This window comes from Rhamphochromis sp. 'chilingali' (assembly GCF_963969265.1).
Source record: "Rhamphochromis sp. 'chilingali' genome assembly, chromosome: 7".
NCBI lineage: Eukaryota > Metazoa > Chordata > Actinopteri > Cichliformes > Cichlidae > Rhamphochromis > Rhamphochromis sp. 'chilingali'.
This window is the reverse complement of record NC_137934.1, coordinates 22,478,581-22,494,476: the sequence shown is the minus strand read 5'-3', so window position 1 is coordinate 22,494,476 and position 15,896 is coordinate 22,478,581. Positions and strand designations below refer to the sequence as shown.

The window sequence follows — 15,896 nt, the reverse complement described above, 5'->3', positions numbered from 1 at the left end:
TAAAATGATTCTTATAAACTTTTTTTACATCAAATAATTAAGTGTGCCTATGCCAAGAGGCACACTTATTACTATTTCTCGGATTTATTATTCTTCATATTATTATTATTATTATTATTCAGTTTCCGCCTGAAAATTTGCAGCGTAACTCGCCCCACAGTTTTGAGACAAGGTTCACATATGTTATATCATTTTGTGCGACTGGATCTGGAATGGTGTGTTATGATTTTTGGTGTTTATGACTTTTATAGTTTTTTAATATTAATATTTTTGTGAAAATTTTCCCGCGCTTATGTGCCGCACAGTTTTGAGACAATGGTTACATATATTATATCATTTTGTGCGGCTGGGTCTGGACTAGTATGCTATGACTTTTGGTGTTTATGACTTTTATAGTTTTTTATATATTTAGATTTTAGTGCAAATTTTGGCCCATTTCTAAGCCCATGAGAAAGATTCAACTTTTGGCCCCAAAGAAACAGACTTCATTTGTGGTGTGTTGGCTCTCTCTAGTGGTATGCCGGGAGTAGTACGGCCTGTCTACCCATATTTGCGTTACCGTAGTGACGAGAATATCAACGGCGCGCACAGCCTCGCTGCTTTCAGGAGCCATTGGAAGTATTAAGGTTGCGCGAACCATTGAATAGTTGCGGTAAGGGAAAGGGTGTATGCTTGGTGGAAAACTCCATATCCCACAATTCATAGCACGCCTCTACCGAGTGAAACAATGGCAGCTGCCACTTCGTTTTTATATTCCTCTTATTCGTGTTTCTAGGTCACAAAATAAACTTTTAAGATATTTTCAGGCGAGAATGTAGCTGTCTAAACTTCAAATATCTGCTCGTTTTATCAAGACTTCCCATATTAGCAACAGTTCTCTCTATGTTGCTACTAGCCTGCTAGCTAGCTAGCACGGCTAGCGCCGCTTCGCTCGAAAGCACCCGGGCTTGGCTTTCAGTGAGGCAGCTTACACTCGTTTCACCCCCCGATCGCTCACAAATAGCCTGTGTCTCCGTTTATATGGGCCAATGATTCATTTTAGTAATGGTATAAACAGTGAAAGGTGGTTGTCCAGATGCTGGTCAATGTGGAAAAATTAACTGAGTTGCTTGGTGGTGGCTAACGCGGAGCTACAACAGAGGGCAGCTAGCCACTGGTGTATGACAGAAAGGGCATGCGGGGAAAGACACATGCGAGGCGGCCGCCGATAGACCGGTGGTGGCTAACGCGGAGCTCAATCGTGGATAAGGGAAACCGAAGGCAGGAGAAGCAAGCGGCTGCCGGTCGGAGCGTCAGGTTAACTGAATTTCAGGTAAGAACTTATGAACTGCACTCTATTTGGGTCACATATAAACCGAGTTTAGGTGTAGTTTATTTTCGTTGTGCTGACTTTTTACAATCACTTACTGCTAGCTAGCACGACGGAGTTTCTATACAGCTGTGTTTGCACTAAGTTACTGATGTTGAACTTTATGACAGCCTCCCCTGTCATTCTCTCGCCTGTTGAAACTTCAATCACGAAACTGACCAATGATCGGCTTTTCTCTCGTTTGTTTATTGCGCTAAACAACAGCAGCACATTTAAGCTTGATAAGCTGTTGTTAGAATTCATTTGATTTTAATTTCTAGTATCAGCTGATGTTTGCTGGAGCCACAGCTGTAAAAAGGGCTGGTCGAAACCAGGAGATGTCCTTACTGAATCATCAGAGCTGAACTGGTGATGGAGAAACAGGTTTACCTTTTAGGTGACATGAATGAGTTGAAGGAAAGTTATCAACTGTTTCTGAGAGACAAATAACACCAAGCTCCTTTTTTTGTGTAGCTGACAGCTGGTAACTGTGCAGGGGCGGGTCTAGCAAAGCTTTAGCCAGGGGTCCATGTAGGGCATTAACAGGGAAAGGGGGACACAAAGATATACTTTTCTTTCTTGCTCTCATATAAAATATTTAGCTTTTATTAAATAGTTATCTGAATCTTACAACCAAAGTTTGTATACTAATACACAAGATTGGCTGTAGACCATTGTTAATCATTCAGAACACTGTGTAAAAATAACAAAAAACAAAAAGTGAATGCAAAAGTGCACAAATATTTATTTTACATGTTTGATGTGTGTGGCGGCCGTGGTCTGCAGTGCTGCTGCAGGGGAGGTGGACCCACCTGAGCGGCATCTGCAATCACGCCTCTCAGGCGTAAAGTCTGTGCTCTCTCGGCTGTTTTTTTTTTTTGGTGTGTGTTGGGCTGTGAGATGAAAAGCTACAGCCGGCTGTGTGGGTACAGCAACCATGTGTGAAAAGTGGTCAATAAAGTAATGCTACAAAGCGTGTTCATGCAAACATTGTTGGGTCTGCCGTGGTACAATGGGACTTTGTACCACGGGCTGTACGAAGTCACCTCATCTTTACACAAAACTGTAAGCTGTCATCTGTGAGGCGCGAGCGGTGTTTGGTTTTACCATAGATCATGGTGGAGAATGGCTGCTCTGCTGAGTTTTGCTCTCTGTAGCCGTATGAATGGCAAACTACACTGATTAGTAGCGGCATAGGCACACTTAAAATTTCTTCTGAAATTTTCGCTTTCTAGTTATTATTATTATTGTTATTTAGGGCCATTGTGGCTCAAGAGTTGGCAGTTCGACTTGTAATCAGAAGGTTGTTGGTTCGAGCCCCGGCTCGGACACTCTCTGTCGTTGTGTCTTTGGGCAAGACACTTCACCTACCACCTACTGGTGATGGCCAGAGGGGAATTATAAAGTGGAATTGTAAAGCACTTTGAGGGTCTCAAAAAGCCCTATATGAATGCAATCCATTATTATTTAAACCAACTGTTAACTGTATATTTCTGTACATTAAGTATTGTTATTCATATTGCCGCATTTTTTGACCTTGTTTATAGGTAATTTCATTGTTTAATCACATTAAAATGTTCCTAATTTAATGTTTAAAAGCACCTAAAAAAGGCAAAATCCCATGTAAAATTAGGGCAACAAACTGTATTGTCATTACTGAAAATAACTGTATTTTCATAAGAAAGTTATTTTTTGTTATTTTATGGTATTATTTTGGTGCCCCAGCTGCCGGAATATTACTGTTATTTTAGGATTTTTTTTTTTTTTTTTTTACAGTGTAGAGATGAAAACGCATCACAGCAACATCAGCAGAGCAAGGCACAGCAACAAAACTAGGTCTTTTTGCTATTATACATTTATTTATAGATGATTACTATTAGTTTTTACAAATAAATTTACATACACTACCAGTCATGTAAAGTCCTGACAGACCTGCTGAAGAGTTTTTCTTCTGCATTGTGGATCAATACTGAAGTGAATAAAATATGGAAATGTCTTCAAAGGACAAACATGTTAACAACTGGAAATTTGTTTCAAATTGTAGGTTTCTTATTTGGTTTAGAAAAGCTCTGCACACTCCTCAGTCTCTCAGCCAGCTCCATGAGATTCTCTCCTGGAGTTTCTCCAACAGTCTTGAAGAGACTCCAACACATGCTGAGCTCTTGGCAGAGGAGTGTCTAAAGCAGTGGAACCTCCCCCCTTCAAGTATAATTGCCCCCTGGGGTCCTCCCAAAGCTACTGGGCTGCAGTATTGTCAGCCTGTCAACCCAATGCTACTGGATGACAACATGGAAAGCAAGAATGCTTGAAAGTAACTACTGCATTTACTCAAGTGCTGCACTGTAGTACAGTTACATTTAATCACCGTGGAGTTAGGGTAGCTTGGAATGAGTCATATTTCAAAATAATCCACCACAACTTTCTCCTGATTGCCTGCTCCTCTGTAAACAGAAGATTTGAATCGCAGGTCAATGAAGCACACCAGAGATGTCCACATAAGAATTATTCTTTCTATGACATCACACTCAGCTAAAAGTTGAAAAACCTGTGACAAAGTTATTACTAATTCTTATATAACTCTGGCCAAGGTTAATATGACAATTCACTATTTTAAATTAGTAGTACTAATGCTAATCTTATACTTTGTACTCCTTAGACATGCTTGACATGTTCAATAACTGGTATTGCAAATAATTTAAAATAATAATATTTGATACAAATCTAACATTTTGGGATATAATATATATTGAGATAACCGGGATTAGTACAAAAAGTAATAAAACAAGCTCCAGCTTTGAAACAGAAGCAGCTTACTCATTCATGAATCAACGACTGATGCAATAATAACATTGAGTATTGCTGCTTTTCTTCAGTACAGGATCTAAATGCCTCTTCCGCTGTTATGCTCTGCTGCCATGTTACCTGTAGCGGGACAGAGGAGAGTGCAGCGTTCCTTAAGCCAATTTTCAATGCTGTCTTTATTTCTGATTGAATTTTTCTGATTTCCCACAGGCCAGCCGTGACTGGTTCTTGATCCCCTGTAAGCCACCGTTTAAAAAGTAAACAAACCTGGAATCGCCCCTGCTTGTTGGCTGCTTTTCCTTCACTTTGCCATCCAACTCGTCCCAAACCATGACATCTGGATTAAGACTGAGTGACTGTGGAGGCCAGATCAGCTGCAGCAGTACTCTAACTCACTGCAGGTTTTCATTATGTACGTTTGAAAAGTACTTGACCTTTGTGTGTTAAAGCACTGATGGAGTGTTTTGGTTGTTTTTTTTAAATGAATCGAGCGATTGTCATTATATAGAAATGTCCTAATCTTTAAATTCCACAAATTTTGATAAGGATATCAAAAGTGAGGCGACTTCTGTTGTGATTTGGCGCTATATAAATAAAATTGAATTGAATATATTGCTAACTATAACCCACTCCATGTGTGAATAATTATGGTTACAATAATGTCAATAGCATCTAAAAAAAGCCAAAAACTGTTTGCTTACTACATACTTGCATATCTGTTGGTTCACAGCTCCTGTGTCTTCAGTCTAAGACGTTTTGTGTTTGAGCAATAATCTCTAAGCAAACTAAAAATTTGGAATAAAAATGAGGCAGAGGAGACGACAATGCATCAGGTGCTGTCATTGTTAATGATGGAGATTTACTGCCAGTTACACCGCCTGATATAGCAGACCACAAAGGACACACTTTATGGCACCTTTATGATATGTAGACCTAAGATAAAGCAACAATACTTTAAACTACAACATTTGGTCAAGTCCTAGATACGTTTCACATGAAAAAATGGCAGAGATTGAGCTTAAAGCAAACAGCACCAGCTAATGTCACAATCATTTACTTTCAGCTTGACCCCAGACTACACATTCAGTCTATGACATGAAGCAGATTGACGGAGTTGGTGCTGGTCAACATGAATAAAGGCGACTCCATGTGTCATGATCCTGGGTCTTTTGACCCAGCGTTTTAAGTTTTGAGTTTATTTTGTTCATTAGGTTATCTAAGTTCATTTGTTATTAGATTCCCCTTGTGTATCCAACCCCATTAAGTCTCCCTTGTCCTTCATGTGCTTCATGTCTGTGTTTCTTAAGTTGTCATGTTTGCGTTTCATTATGTTTCCCATTTTATTTTGAAAGAGGTCCTGTGTTCCTGCATTTTGTTTTACTCTTCCCATGTGGAACTCATGTCTTGAGTTCCGTCAGTGTGTTTCCTGTTTTACTTTCACAGTCTGTCCTATGTTAATGTTTCTAGTTTTGCTTCCCTTGTCTCGTCCTGCCTAATTACTCTCAGCTGTGCTCTCTTCCCCCTCGTTGTCCCTCAGTTTATTTAAGGCCCATGTTTCTCTTTGTCAAGGTTGCGTCCTCCCTCATAGCTGTGTGATTTTTCCCTGTGGCTCCTTGTGCTTTAGTTTTCCTAGTTTAGTTTTGTATTGTTTTTCGTGTCCCACTCCACACCAGCAATAAAGCTGTGTTTTTTGAGTTTACTTTTTGTCTCTGCGAGTTTGGGTCCTACTCTTGCCTGCACACAGCCGTATTGTGATAGAAGGACGCAACCCTGACAAATAGAAACATGGGCCTTAAATACACTGAGGGATAACGAGGGGGAATGAGCCACAGGAGGAGAGCACAGCTGAGAGTAATTAGGCAGGACGAGACAAGGGAAGCAAAACTAGAAACATTAACATAGGACAGACTGTGAAAGTAAAACAGGTAACACACTGACGGAACTCAAGACATGTAAACTTAACAGACTGGGGAGACAGAACATAGCGACCTGAAAAATGGAACAGAAAGGCACAGTAGACACAACATGAACATAACAACGCCACAGGGGAAGAGTAAAACAAAATGCAGGAACACTGGACCTCTTTCAAAATAAAATGGGAAACATAATGAAACGCAAACATGACAACTTAAGAAACACAGACATGAAGCACATGAAGGACAAGGGAGACTTAATGGGGTTGGATACACAAGGGGAATCTAATAACAAATGAACTTAGATAACCTAATGAACAAAATAAACTCAAAACTTAAAACGCTGGGTCAAAAGACCCAAGATCATGACACCATGTTTATGGAAGTTAAAATGTTTAAACATGTTTAAACATCAGAGACACATTTGGCCTAAGTTGGTACTGGTTGTTGAATATGATAGCAGCCGCAATGCTGTGAATTTTTTGGTTTAATAAAATTTTATCCCAAGACTTGGTGACTGGAGAACAAAGAATAAACCAATTTTAACTGACATTTTCACTTTTTTTCAGAATAGGATCCGAATGTGAAGTCTATGTGAGTGCAGGTAAACAGATGCTCAGACAAAAGACAAACTGGATATGTTCATCACTGTACACAAGCTAACAGTGGAAATACCAAGGTAACAAGACACAGCTGAAACTAATTAAGACAAAACCAAATAAAGTCAAACCAGTGAAAATGCACAAGGTAAAAAAGAAACACAAAATGGGAATCACAAAACAAAAATAAAGACTTGATAACACGATACAACGGGATACTGACGAGGCAAGAAAAAAATATTAAAACATGGAAATGAAATATTGATAAACCCAAAGTCTTCATAGCATAAAACTCCCAACAAAATAATAAAAATAAAAAACCAAAGAATATAAACCAAACCTCACAATGACAGAACCACAGGCCATTTCCACTTTTCCACTTTGACTTTTTCCAAATGATAGGCTCAGGTAGGATAGGGTTACCACCAAACATTCTAGTCTCACAGATATCTTCATAACCACATTTAGATAGCAGTTTATTTATTTGCATGAGCATGATTATGATACATATTGGCACTAACATCACTGGTAAACTGCTTTAATTATGTTGAATTCAAAAGTGATATTCTGTCCTCCTCCTTTTCTCTGGGTACACTGAAATATAAAACCCGTACTCCCAAATCAGGACTTCATTATGCCAATTACTGTCTGAAGAAAACGGTTGTGCTCATATTTAGTGTCTTAACTCCAGAGATTAGGATTCAATGATATGAAACTTAGTCTGGAGATTAACGGGGGGCTAAAATGTGACATTATGTTGAGAGAACAGACTGCTGTGTTTCATGTTTTATACACACAGGTTTCATCATAAGAGTTTTTTCTCTCAGCCTCAAGACAAACATTAGTCCCAGAAGAAAACAGAGCAGCAATGACAGAAGAAAAGAAGAAAGGGGCTGCCACCGAATCAACAACATTTGGTATTTGGTACATAATGAGACCATTAAGTCAAGATCACAGCAGAAATGTTTTAAAAAATGAATTAGAGCACCACAAAAGCTTAATTCCCACGCTCTGTGAAAAGAGATAATTCAATTTAGATCATGAGATTGTTATTTTGCCTCCATGAATTTAGTCTGGTGTCTATTTATTGTGTTTATTAGACGTGTTTACCTTTAGGTGCACTCGTTTGTGCTTCTTCTCTCTTCGTTTAATTTTTTACGCCTGTAGCTGTGAGTCTGTGAGTTGTGTTACAAACCTCATGCTTTCTGAAAATAAGCCATCACTAGAAGAGATATAACTTCCTCAACAGGCTAATACAGCATCAACAGCAGTAGTGGTCAGTGTTTGTGTGTTGGGACTGACCGTCACGCCGCTGTCCGTCTGCGTCTCTCTGTAGGTGAAGTTGCAAACAGCCCAGGCCAAGTAGTACGTGGACATGCGAGGCGTCCGGGCAAAGTGATTGGTCAACCAGCCGTCCTCATCCAACAGCGAGCTGCTCTCCACCGGCATGTTGGACAGCGAGGTGTACTGTGGGTCGTGGCGGAGGGTGAGGGAGAATGTGGCCTTGTAGACAGGTTCATCAAAGCAGGGGAAGGCCTTCCGGGCGTGGATAGGACTGAACTGAGTTACTGCCAAGTAGCTATGAAAAGAAAAAGGAATAAAAGGATTATTACCAGAAAAAAAATTTTTGTAAAGATTATAGAAGATGACTTCACCAGTGAACCACTTTCATTTGGGAAATGGCAAACATGTATGAGTTCCATATAAAGAGCTAAATGTGAAGGTAATACAACCCTTAACAGGTCACTGGCAACGTAGCTGATGTTTAGCGGTAAATAAACATAAAGAATGAGATATCAGCAGTTATGAATGCCAGTAAAAATGAAAGAAAACACCTCAACATCGACAAGTAAATGGAAGTGCTTTATACAGCACTGGAAAGCACTTTACAAAGCTCACACAAATTCATACAATTCTTTTGTTCTGCACATGCAGGACTAACAGGTCCCAGTAACTCAGGGATGCATCTTTTTGTTTTAGTGGGTTTCAATATCCTCCCCAAGCATGCTTTGGCTTGCAGACTAGAGGAATAAAGTCAAGATGAGTGGTGGCTCGAACTACCAACCTTTAAATTAAAATATGACATGTTGAAAACTACGGCTAAAATAACAAGACTGACAAACCACAGCTTCCTGAGGCCTCTCACCTCATAATCCACAGACCAATGTCTCATTGTTGTAACTATGTCACTGCTGGTGTCGTTTCTGTTGGTGTTGCAGACTGCCACAGAGAAGAGAGATGTCCAAAGACACAAAGACTTTTTCTGTTATGAATTAAAGGCAATTTTGAAAACAAGGAAAACTGTCCTCTATTGTGTGGTGTGATTTCTTCCCAATGCTTCTTCCTCTTTCTTATAAACTTCACTGATTTCTCCTTTCCTGTTCAAACCAAACTGTCAACCAACCGACATTCAGTTTACATATCAAGTCTTCGCCATTGGCTTGAGTGCTGTTGGCATTTTGGAGGACTGCACAGTTGGAGTGCAGTCCTCCAAGTCCAGTAATCTTAAGAAGCAGAGTAGGTTGTTGTTGCTTTGACTTCACCTGCTTTCAAAGTTAAGAGAAAAAAGATCTGAAGGGAAAATTAATTGCTAGACCAATGCATTCAAGTTGCAGTCTTTATTAAGAAGTGTATCATAAAATAGGAATGATGGGCATGACCACAGTTCTAAAGCACATGCAAATCGTGTACAGCCACATATCAGTGAACGGAGTACACGCCTTTTGGCATGTGGTCATGTGGTTCAAAGCCCATCATATACATGTGTTATGATGATCCCGATAAAGGCCACAAGCCAAAAGTAGGCATAATAATTGTACATCTTATTGTGAGACTAGTATTCTCTAAATTGTGGAACAATGTAGGCTTTACACATTATTTTATGAGCCCAGTCATAGGAATGGTGTACGGAGGACCACATAAGACCACAAAAATTTTAAATAAAAGACAAATAACATGAATATAACATGGGAGATGCACAACAGATTATTTCAGAATCAGAAGATTTTATTTATCCCCAAGGGGCAATTAAGATACAACAGAGCTGCATGACGTTGAAGATAAGGACAGGGCATAAACAGGCAATAAGAGTGAGATAATAAATACACAGAATATACAGTACATAGAGTTTTAAAATTACACAGTTTAAAATTAAAGTGACTGAATTTGACAAAAACAGGAGAAAAAAACACAAGGAAACTAACAAAGTAAAAAGAAATGAGAAGATGCCATTAATGTCCAATTTATGCTTCAGCGGAAAATCTACGTTGACATAACCATGCCATCACCTTCCACGCTGATTAATCATTGCTGGCGGCTTCAACCCGACCTGCAGATACATTTCCTAGGAGGGGGAAGTTCACATTAAATGGAAGGTTACAACATTGGGTTAAGAGGGGTTTCCAGTTAAAACATACGTTAAAACAAATTTGCAGTCTAATTAGGTTGAAGCACAGTCCCTTTATGTTGCCACGAGTCTTTTTTACTTTTATTCCATTCTTCTCTTTTTCTCAAAGTCCTCTCGTCCTCCTCTTGATCCTATTTTTCTCCCTCCTTTCCTCTTTCATTCAGTCTAACTGTTTAACTCTTTCTCCATCCATGCTGGGGCGTGTGAATCCATATATGTGATACCTGAGTGAATCACAGCAGGCTGCTGTCATCATCATCAACGCAGGAGAAAATGTGCTTTTTAAAGCAGCTGGTGAGGAAAAATGGCTGCTTGTTGTTCCACTACGGCTGCTCCTAATTTGGTTGAACACTGCCAGGGTTCGACTTCTCTCTGTGTTCAGGTCGACTATCATTTGCATTGCCTCTAATTGGATCCATTTCAGACCAAAGCTAGCTGTTCAGCCAGTGTTCAGATCGCTCCAGTTTATGACAGTTTTTCCCTGTAATTTTGGTGCATTGTTTCAAACCAAAGGCTCAGTTTTCATAACAAATTACACAAAAAACTCAACTTTATTTTCATGTGCATTGTGAACAACTGTTGGTCCAAAACTGCCAGTAATTTAAAAAAAATGAAATAAATTATATCAAAAAAGGCAAATTAATTATTATTAATATTATTAATAATAATAATAATTATTATTATTATTATTATTATTATTATTATTATTATTATTATAGGGTTTTTTTTGTTTTGATTCTTATAGGTTTAGGCATCAGTTAATGAAAATTGCACAGTGTCACAAATTGCTAAGAAAAATTAAAAACAGGACCAAAAAAAAATGTATCAATGGCTAAATGAAATTTAGATTTGAAGAAATCAATTGGAAGACTACATCATTTAAATTCTAAATATTGATAAACACATAAATCCATACAGATATCATTTTATGTTTTGTTGGATGTAATGAAGAACATTTTTGTTTCAGTCCTCCAAAGTTGTCTTCTTTTGCTCCCAAACCTTTGCTTTAATGTTGAAACTCCTCAAAGTCTTGAAGATGACTCCCACATGCAGTCAAACAGCTGAGTTGAAACAAACCAGATATTTTTCTCTACAGCTTCATCTGCATCCAGAGAACTGGAATATTCTCTCTGGACAGCTTGTACAACATGAACAGTCATGTTGTCAGAGGTAAAGTCCACAGCCTGAATGAGAGTGACTCACAGAGGAGTATAAATACATTTTACACAAAGCAAAAAAAATAAATAAATAAATAGGACTGCTGCACTGTAGTCTGATGAAACCTCGCGTAGCTGCTTTTCTTTTTTGCCTCAGGGCAAAAGCATGAAGCCAACCTGCTGTGTCTCCTTACGTGTAACATAGTCAAACTTGTTGTAAAGCCCAACAGAAACCAATTTCTCTTCACTGGGAACAAGATTGAAAATACTGGGACTTCCAAATGCTTCACAGCTGCTCTTAGGCGTTTCGACAACCTTAGTGTTGAAACTTGGCTTTGAGTTTCTCTCTCAGCTCTCCATTTCCAGCCTTACAAAGGCTGCTCTTTATTGGGGATAATATGAGAACAGATACTGTGGGAGTGAAATGCTGAGATTCTACAAACTTATCACTGCATGTCCCGATGATGCTGTGACTTGTTTGATCGCATATAATAAACAGTAAAAAGCCCATAATAATAGCAAAGATGAAAAACTAGACTAAGCAGCGATGTTTTGGATGGTTAGTGAAGTTAAGATTGTTAACTTAATTTATTGATGTTTTTGCCCCCCTGAGCATGGTTACTACATGGCTGCTCATTTAAAAGAAAAGAAAAGTACATTGAGAGCATAAACTGTAAAAGATGGACCACCATGACATTAGCCATGGATGTTTAAATCACTTCAGTTCTGGTGTAATCGGCTGGTGGTCAGAGAAAAAGGACAAAGAAGTTAGACAGAGATTAAGGAGCCTAACGTGGACATTAGAGGAACTGCGTCAATCAAACATGAATCGGTGAGGAAAAGACCTAAGAAGTGCCCGATGTGCTGTCAGATGCCATAAAAAAAAGCACCAAAAGCAACAAAATTTCAACCCAGAGAGCCTCTGAGCTGACACCATCCAGACATGAGTATTAGTAATTCACGTGTTGCTGCTTTCTCTGAAGTATTTGCTATAATAATGTGAATTTGATGTTCATATTAAAACTTTAGTTACTCTGAAAGGCGTTAAACTATCGGTGAGCCTGAGGGCCACACGTGCTTTTAAAACCTTTTAGAGTCTGAAACATACATTTACTGAACAAACTGACAAATGTGTTTAAAAAATTAAGCACATGTTAATTCCATAAATGGTTTTTAATTTGTATCGCATTTGCTAAATCGGGCATTTAAACAAATGTTTTAAGATGTGTTGTGCAACTTATTTTGGTTTTTCTGTTGATGAAAAGCTGTACATATCAAATAAGGGGTTAAAAACTCGCCTAAAGGTGCACTATGCTTGAATTGTTCTGTATATAAAAAAAACAGGCAGAATGACAACCGAATAGCTTTCTAGGATTCATCTCTTTTCAAGAAACAAGGCACACAGCACTGCAGCACATTGAAAGGATGAGAGGTTCAGCCAACGCAGCAGAGGCTTGGACCTGGAGACGTAATATTGAAGGGCTGTACGTCATCACTACAGAGGAGGTGCAGATAATTCATTCATTTCACTGCATTCAGTCGCTGAAACTGCAGTTTAGGCTCAAATGCTCAGGTTGTGTCTGAAAGCCTTTGTACACCATCACATTAAACATACTGTATAACCAACGCAAGAGTATCACAGTATATCACATTCTGGTGGATTATTTGCCTGTCAGGAGTTTACAGAACCTTAAACAAATATTTTAATCTCACCATCACAGAAGTAAAAACTGAGCCTGATATTCCTGTTTTTTTTAGATTAAACAATAAGTAAGGCGAAAGGCATAAATAAAGTGATTTGGGGCTATTAACTATTTAAGATTTCCTTTTGCCGACTCATCCTCGTTAATATTCCCACAGAGGAGAAGCGAAGTGCAGTTATTCTTCCAAACTTTGCAGCTATGCAGGACTAGGGAGAAACACCAATTAGCCCCCAATTACAAGTTATCTTCACTTCACCTGCTTTTATTTAGAGAGGGCTAGCACTGACCTTTCGATTAGTAGACGACCTGTACCACTACCAGCTAACTTACTGCTAGGTTACTTTGTCTAACTGCGAGGCGGGAGCCTCTGCAATCTACAGCGCTATCGATTGGAACTGCTGAATAACATGCCTGGAGAGAACAAAACATACATAAATGTGTATTTGTGCAAGCACATACACAGATGTAAATCTAGGAGGCTCACTCACGTGATAATGATGACACTAGTTGTCTTTTTTTCTGCAGCAGCTGACTGATACTTCGACAGCATCAGTTCAGGCAGGCCACAAAGTTCATCTTAGAAGAAATTCCAGCCAATGAGCTGATGTCAGCGCCAGCCCATGACCACTGGCTCAGCAGGTACCTTTTTGCATTTCCACTCCCTCAAGCTGCTCTGCAAGCTGCTTTGAAACCCACCTCAACCACAGCTTCCCTTCCATGCAGTGTATCTGTTCTCACTGATCCCTCCTCTTGATGCTGCTGCTGCTCTCCCTGCCTCCTGCTTTCCTGTGTGTTCATGGCCTCCCAGCCACCGAATATAAATAAGTGCAATTGAAAATAATCTTTCTGTGATGTGTAAAAGTACCTAAACACAAAGACACAAAATAATCTCTACCAGCTGCCAAATCTTTAGCGTTTAACGATACAAATCATAGCTTTCCCTTTTAACCCCAATTTGCTCCATTTGCCTCCAAAAATAAAATTAAGTCATTAAGCGTGGTTGGTTAAGCAGAATTGCAGTGGCTTTAAATTACCCGTGAAGAGACCCTTAATTTAATTCATCATATTCGAATTTGCCCTGAACTTATCTCCTCCCTGGCTCTGATTTCAAAGCTTCAACACACCGAACTCACGCCTTGGAATAAATCCATACAGAATATGTGATGGTGTCATATGAAGCTGGATTTTGTTTTAGTCTTTGAACCTTTCAAACCTATCAAAGGAGAAATTTAAGGTGGAATCAGGGTTCAGGGGGTTAAAGGATAATCCTCTGAAGTCAGAGCCAACAGGTCGGCCGCCTGCAGGGAGAAGTTTTCACGGGGAGCCATTTTTACTTCGGCTTTTTTCAAGTTTTTGAAACGGCATCTACGGCGAGATAATCCACAATAAACACGGGCAAACTTTCTGTTTCCTCTCGATTTCTTTTAGCCGAGCTGAATGTTTCCATATCTGAGCTTCGTTACGTTTGTCTGTCAGTCACCTGACAGACACAGGAATAAGCTAAAACCTGAGGAAATAATCCCTGTGAAAACTTTGTTATCACAATGGTGCATTTTGCTCCTGGAGTTTGTGAGAGGAGCGATGAAAGGAGGGAAACAGGAGGAGGAGAGGACGGGGTGTCTGTTGCAATTCAGGTGGCCTAATAAGAAGAGAGGACACAAAAAATCCAAAAGGAAGATGATAAAACAAAATTGTTACTACCAAAAAAAATGGGAGGAGGAGAGGGGACAAAGATGAGGGCTGGAGCAGAGTGTAAGGAAGGAAGGAAGAAAATGCAGAAAGCAAAAGGCATACAGGAGACAACAGAGGTAGAACCAAGATGAGAAACAGCTGTAACAAAGCAGTTTGGATGCTGATTGAAAGAAAACAAGAGGGGGCAGACGATGAGAAGTAGACACTTGGAATATTAGGGCTGGGAGAGGAGAAGGAGAAGGAAAAGACGTTAAGCAGAAGAAGTGGAAAAGAAAAGTGGAAACAGGAGGTGAGGAGAAAGGAAGGAAAGAAAATTGAAGAAAATAATCTGACACAAGCTATGGAGACATGATGACCGAGGGGAGTGGACGAAGGGAGGGAGGAGGTGACGAAAGGGAGACAGAGAGAGAGAACCCGGGAATAATAAACAGGGGGTGAGCGGGGCCGACTGGAAGAACGAGAGAGAGAATAATGGAGAAAGCCTGAGAGGGACGAGATAAAGAGAGTATCTATTAGAGAGGAGGATGAGTCTGTAACGTGCACACACACACACACACACAAACTCCTGCTTTAAAATTCAATGAAGCACCAATATTAACACACACACGCACACACACACAACACACACACACACAAACTCCTGCTTTAAAACTCAATGAAGCACCAATATTAACACACACACACACGCACACACACACAACACTAACGTGACACCCAGCAGGTTGCCAACAGTCACTGCTGCCAAAGTAACGCTTGTTGTAACAGTAATCCTGATTGACAAGCAGGCCTATACCGTTGCCCTGGACAACGACAACAGATAAACAAACACACACACACACACACACAAACACACACTCATGCATTAATGCATGTGACAATGCGTCGCCTCCAAAAACGCACATGAGATGGAAATGACGTATTTTCCTGCTGTAATGTTTGCCATTATATTGTCTGGTGACACCACCGAAGAAGAGAGCAGGTGTGTGAATGACACATCGAACACACGCACACACATAGAGGAGAGACAGAAACACACACCTCATTTAGATTCACAGATGTGAGTGAAGGGGAAACTGTTGAGTCAGGTGCTTTTCACAGTGAGTGTGTTTCATTTCTATATCCATCCCTCACACTCTCCATCACACACAAACACACACCCACACTCACCAAACTGGACACAGTGATCTCTTTAACCAATGTCTCAAATTGCAAATCCCCTCCTTCATATTGAAAGGACTGCTGTGTATATGTGTGTGTATTGTTGCTGCTATACTTT

General features: G+C 39.7%; 1 protein-coding gene and 1 long non-coding RNA gene across 5 annotated transcripts in view; one reads left to right on the top strand and one right to left on the bottom strand.

The window, feature by feature from the left end:
- Window positions 1–15,896, bottom strand: part of LOC308399575 (thyrotropin-releasing hormone-degrading ectoenzyme-like) — a 285,055-nt gene that overhangs the window by 230,652 nt on the left and 38,507 nt on the right. For both annotated transcript variants that reach the window (XM_080886929.1, XM_080886930.1), the window contains one exon: window positions 7,965–8,241. In XM_080886929.1, coding sequence (XP_080743055.1) covers window positions 7,965–8,241 — 277 coding nt within the window. The remainder of the gene's footprint in view (window positions 1–7,964; window positions 8,242–15,896) is intronic.
- LOC308399576 lies at window positions 740–8,132 on the top strand. 3 transcript variants are annotated; one of them, XR_013972207.1, is made up of 4 exons: window positions 740–1,312; window positions 4,361–4,562; window positions 6,633–7,579; window positions 7,999–8,132. It is a non-coding gene; the product is annotated as an uncharacterized lncRNA (long non-coding RNA). The 3 variants fall into 3 exon arrangements; XR_013972208.1 differs by lacking the exon at window positions 7,999–8,132 and having other exon boundaries at window positions 6,633–6,742; window positions 7,490–7,823; XR_013972209.1 differs by lacking the exon at window positions 7,999–8,132 and having other exon boundaries at window positions 6,633–7,823.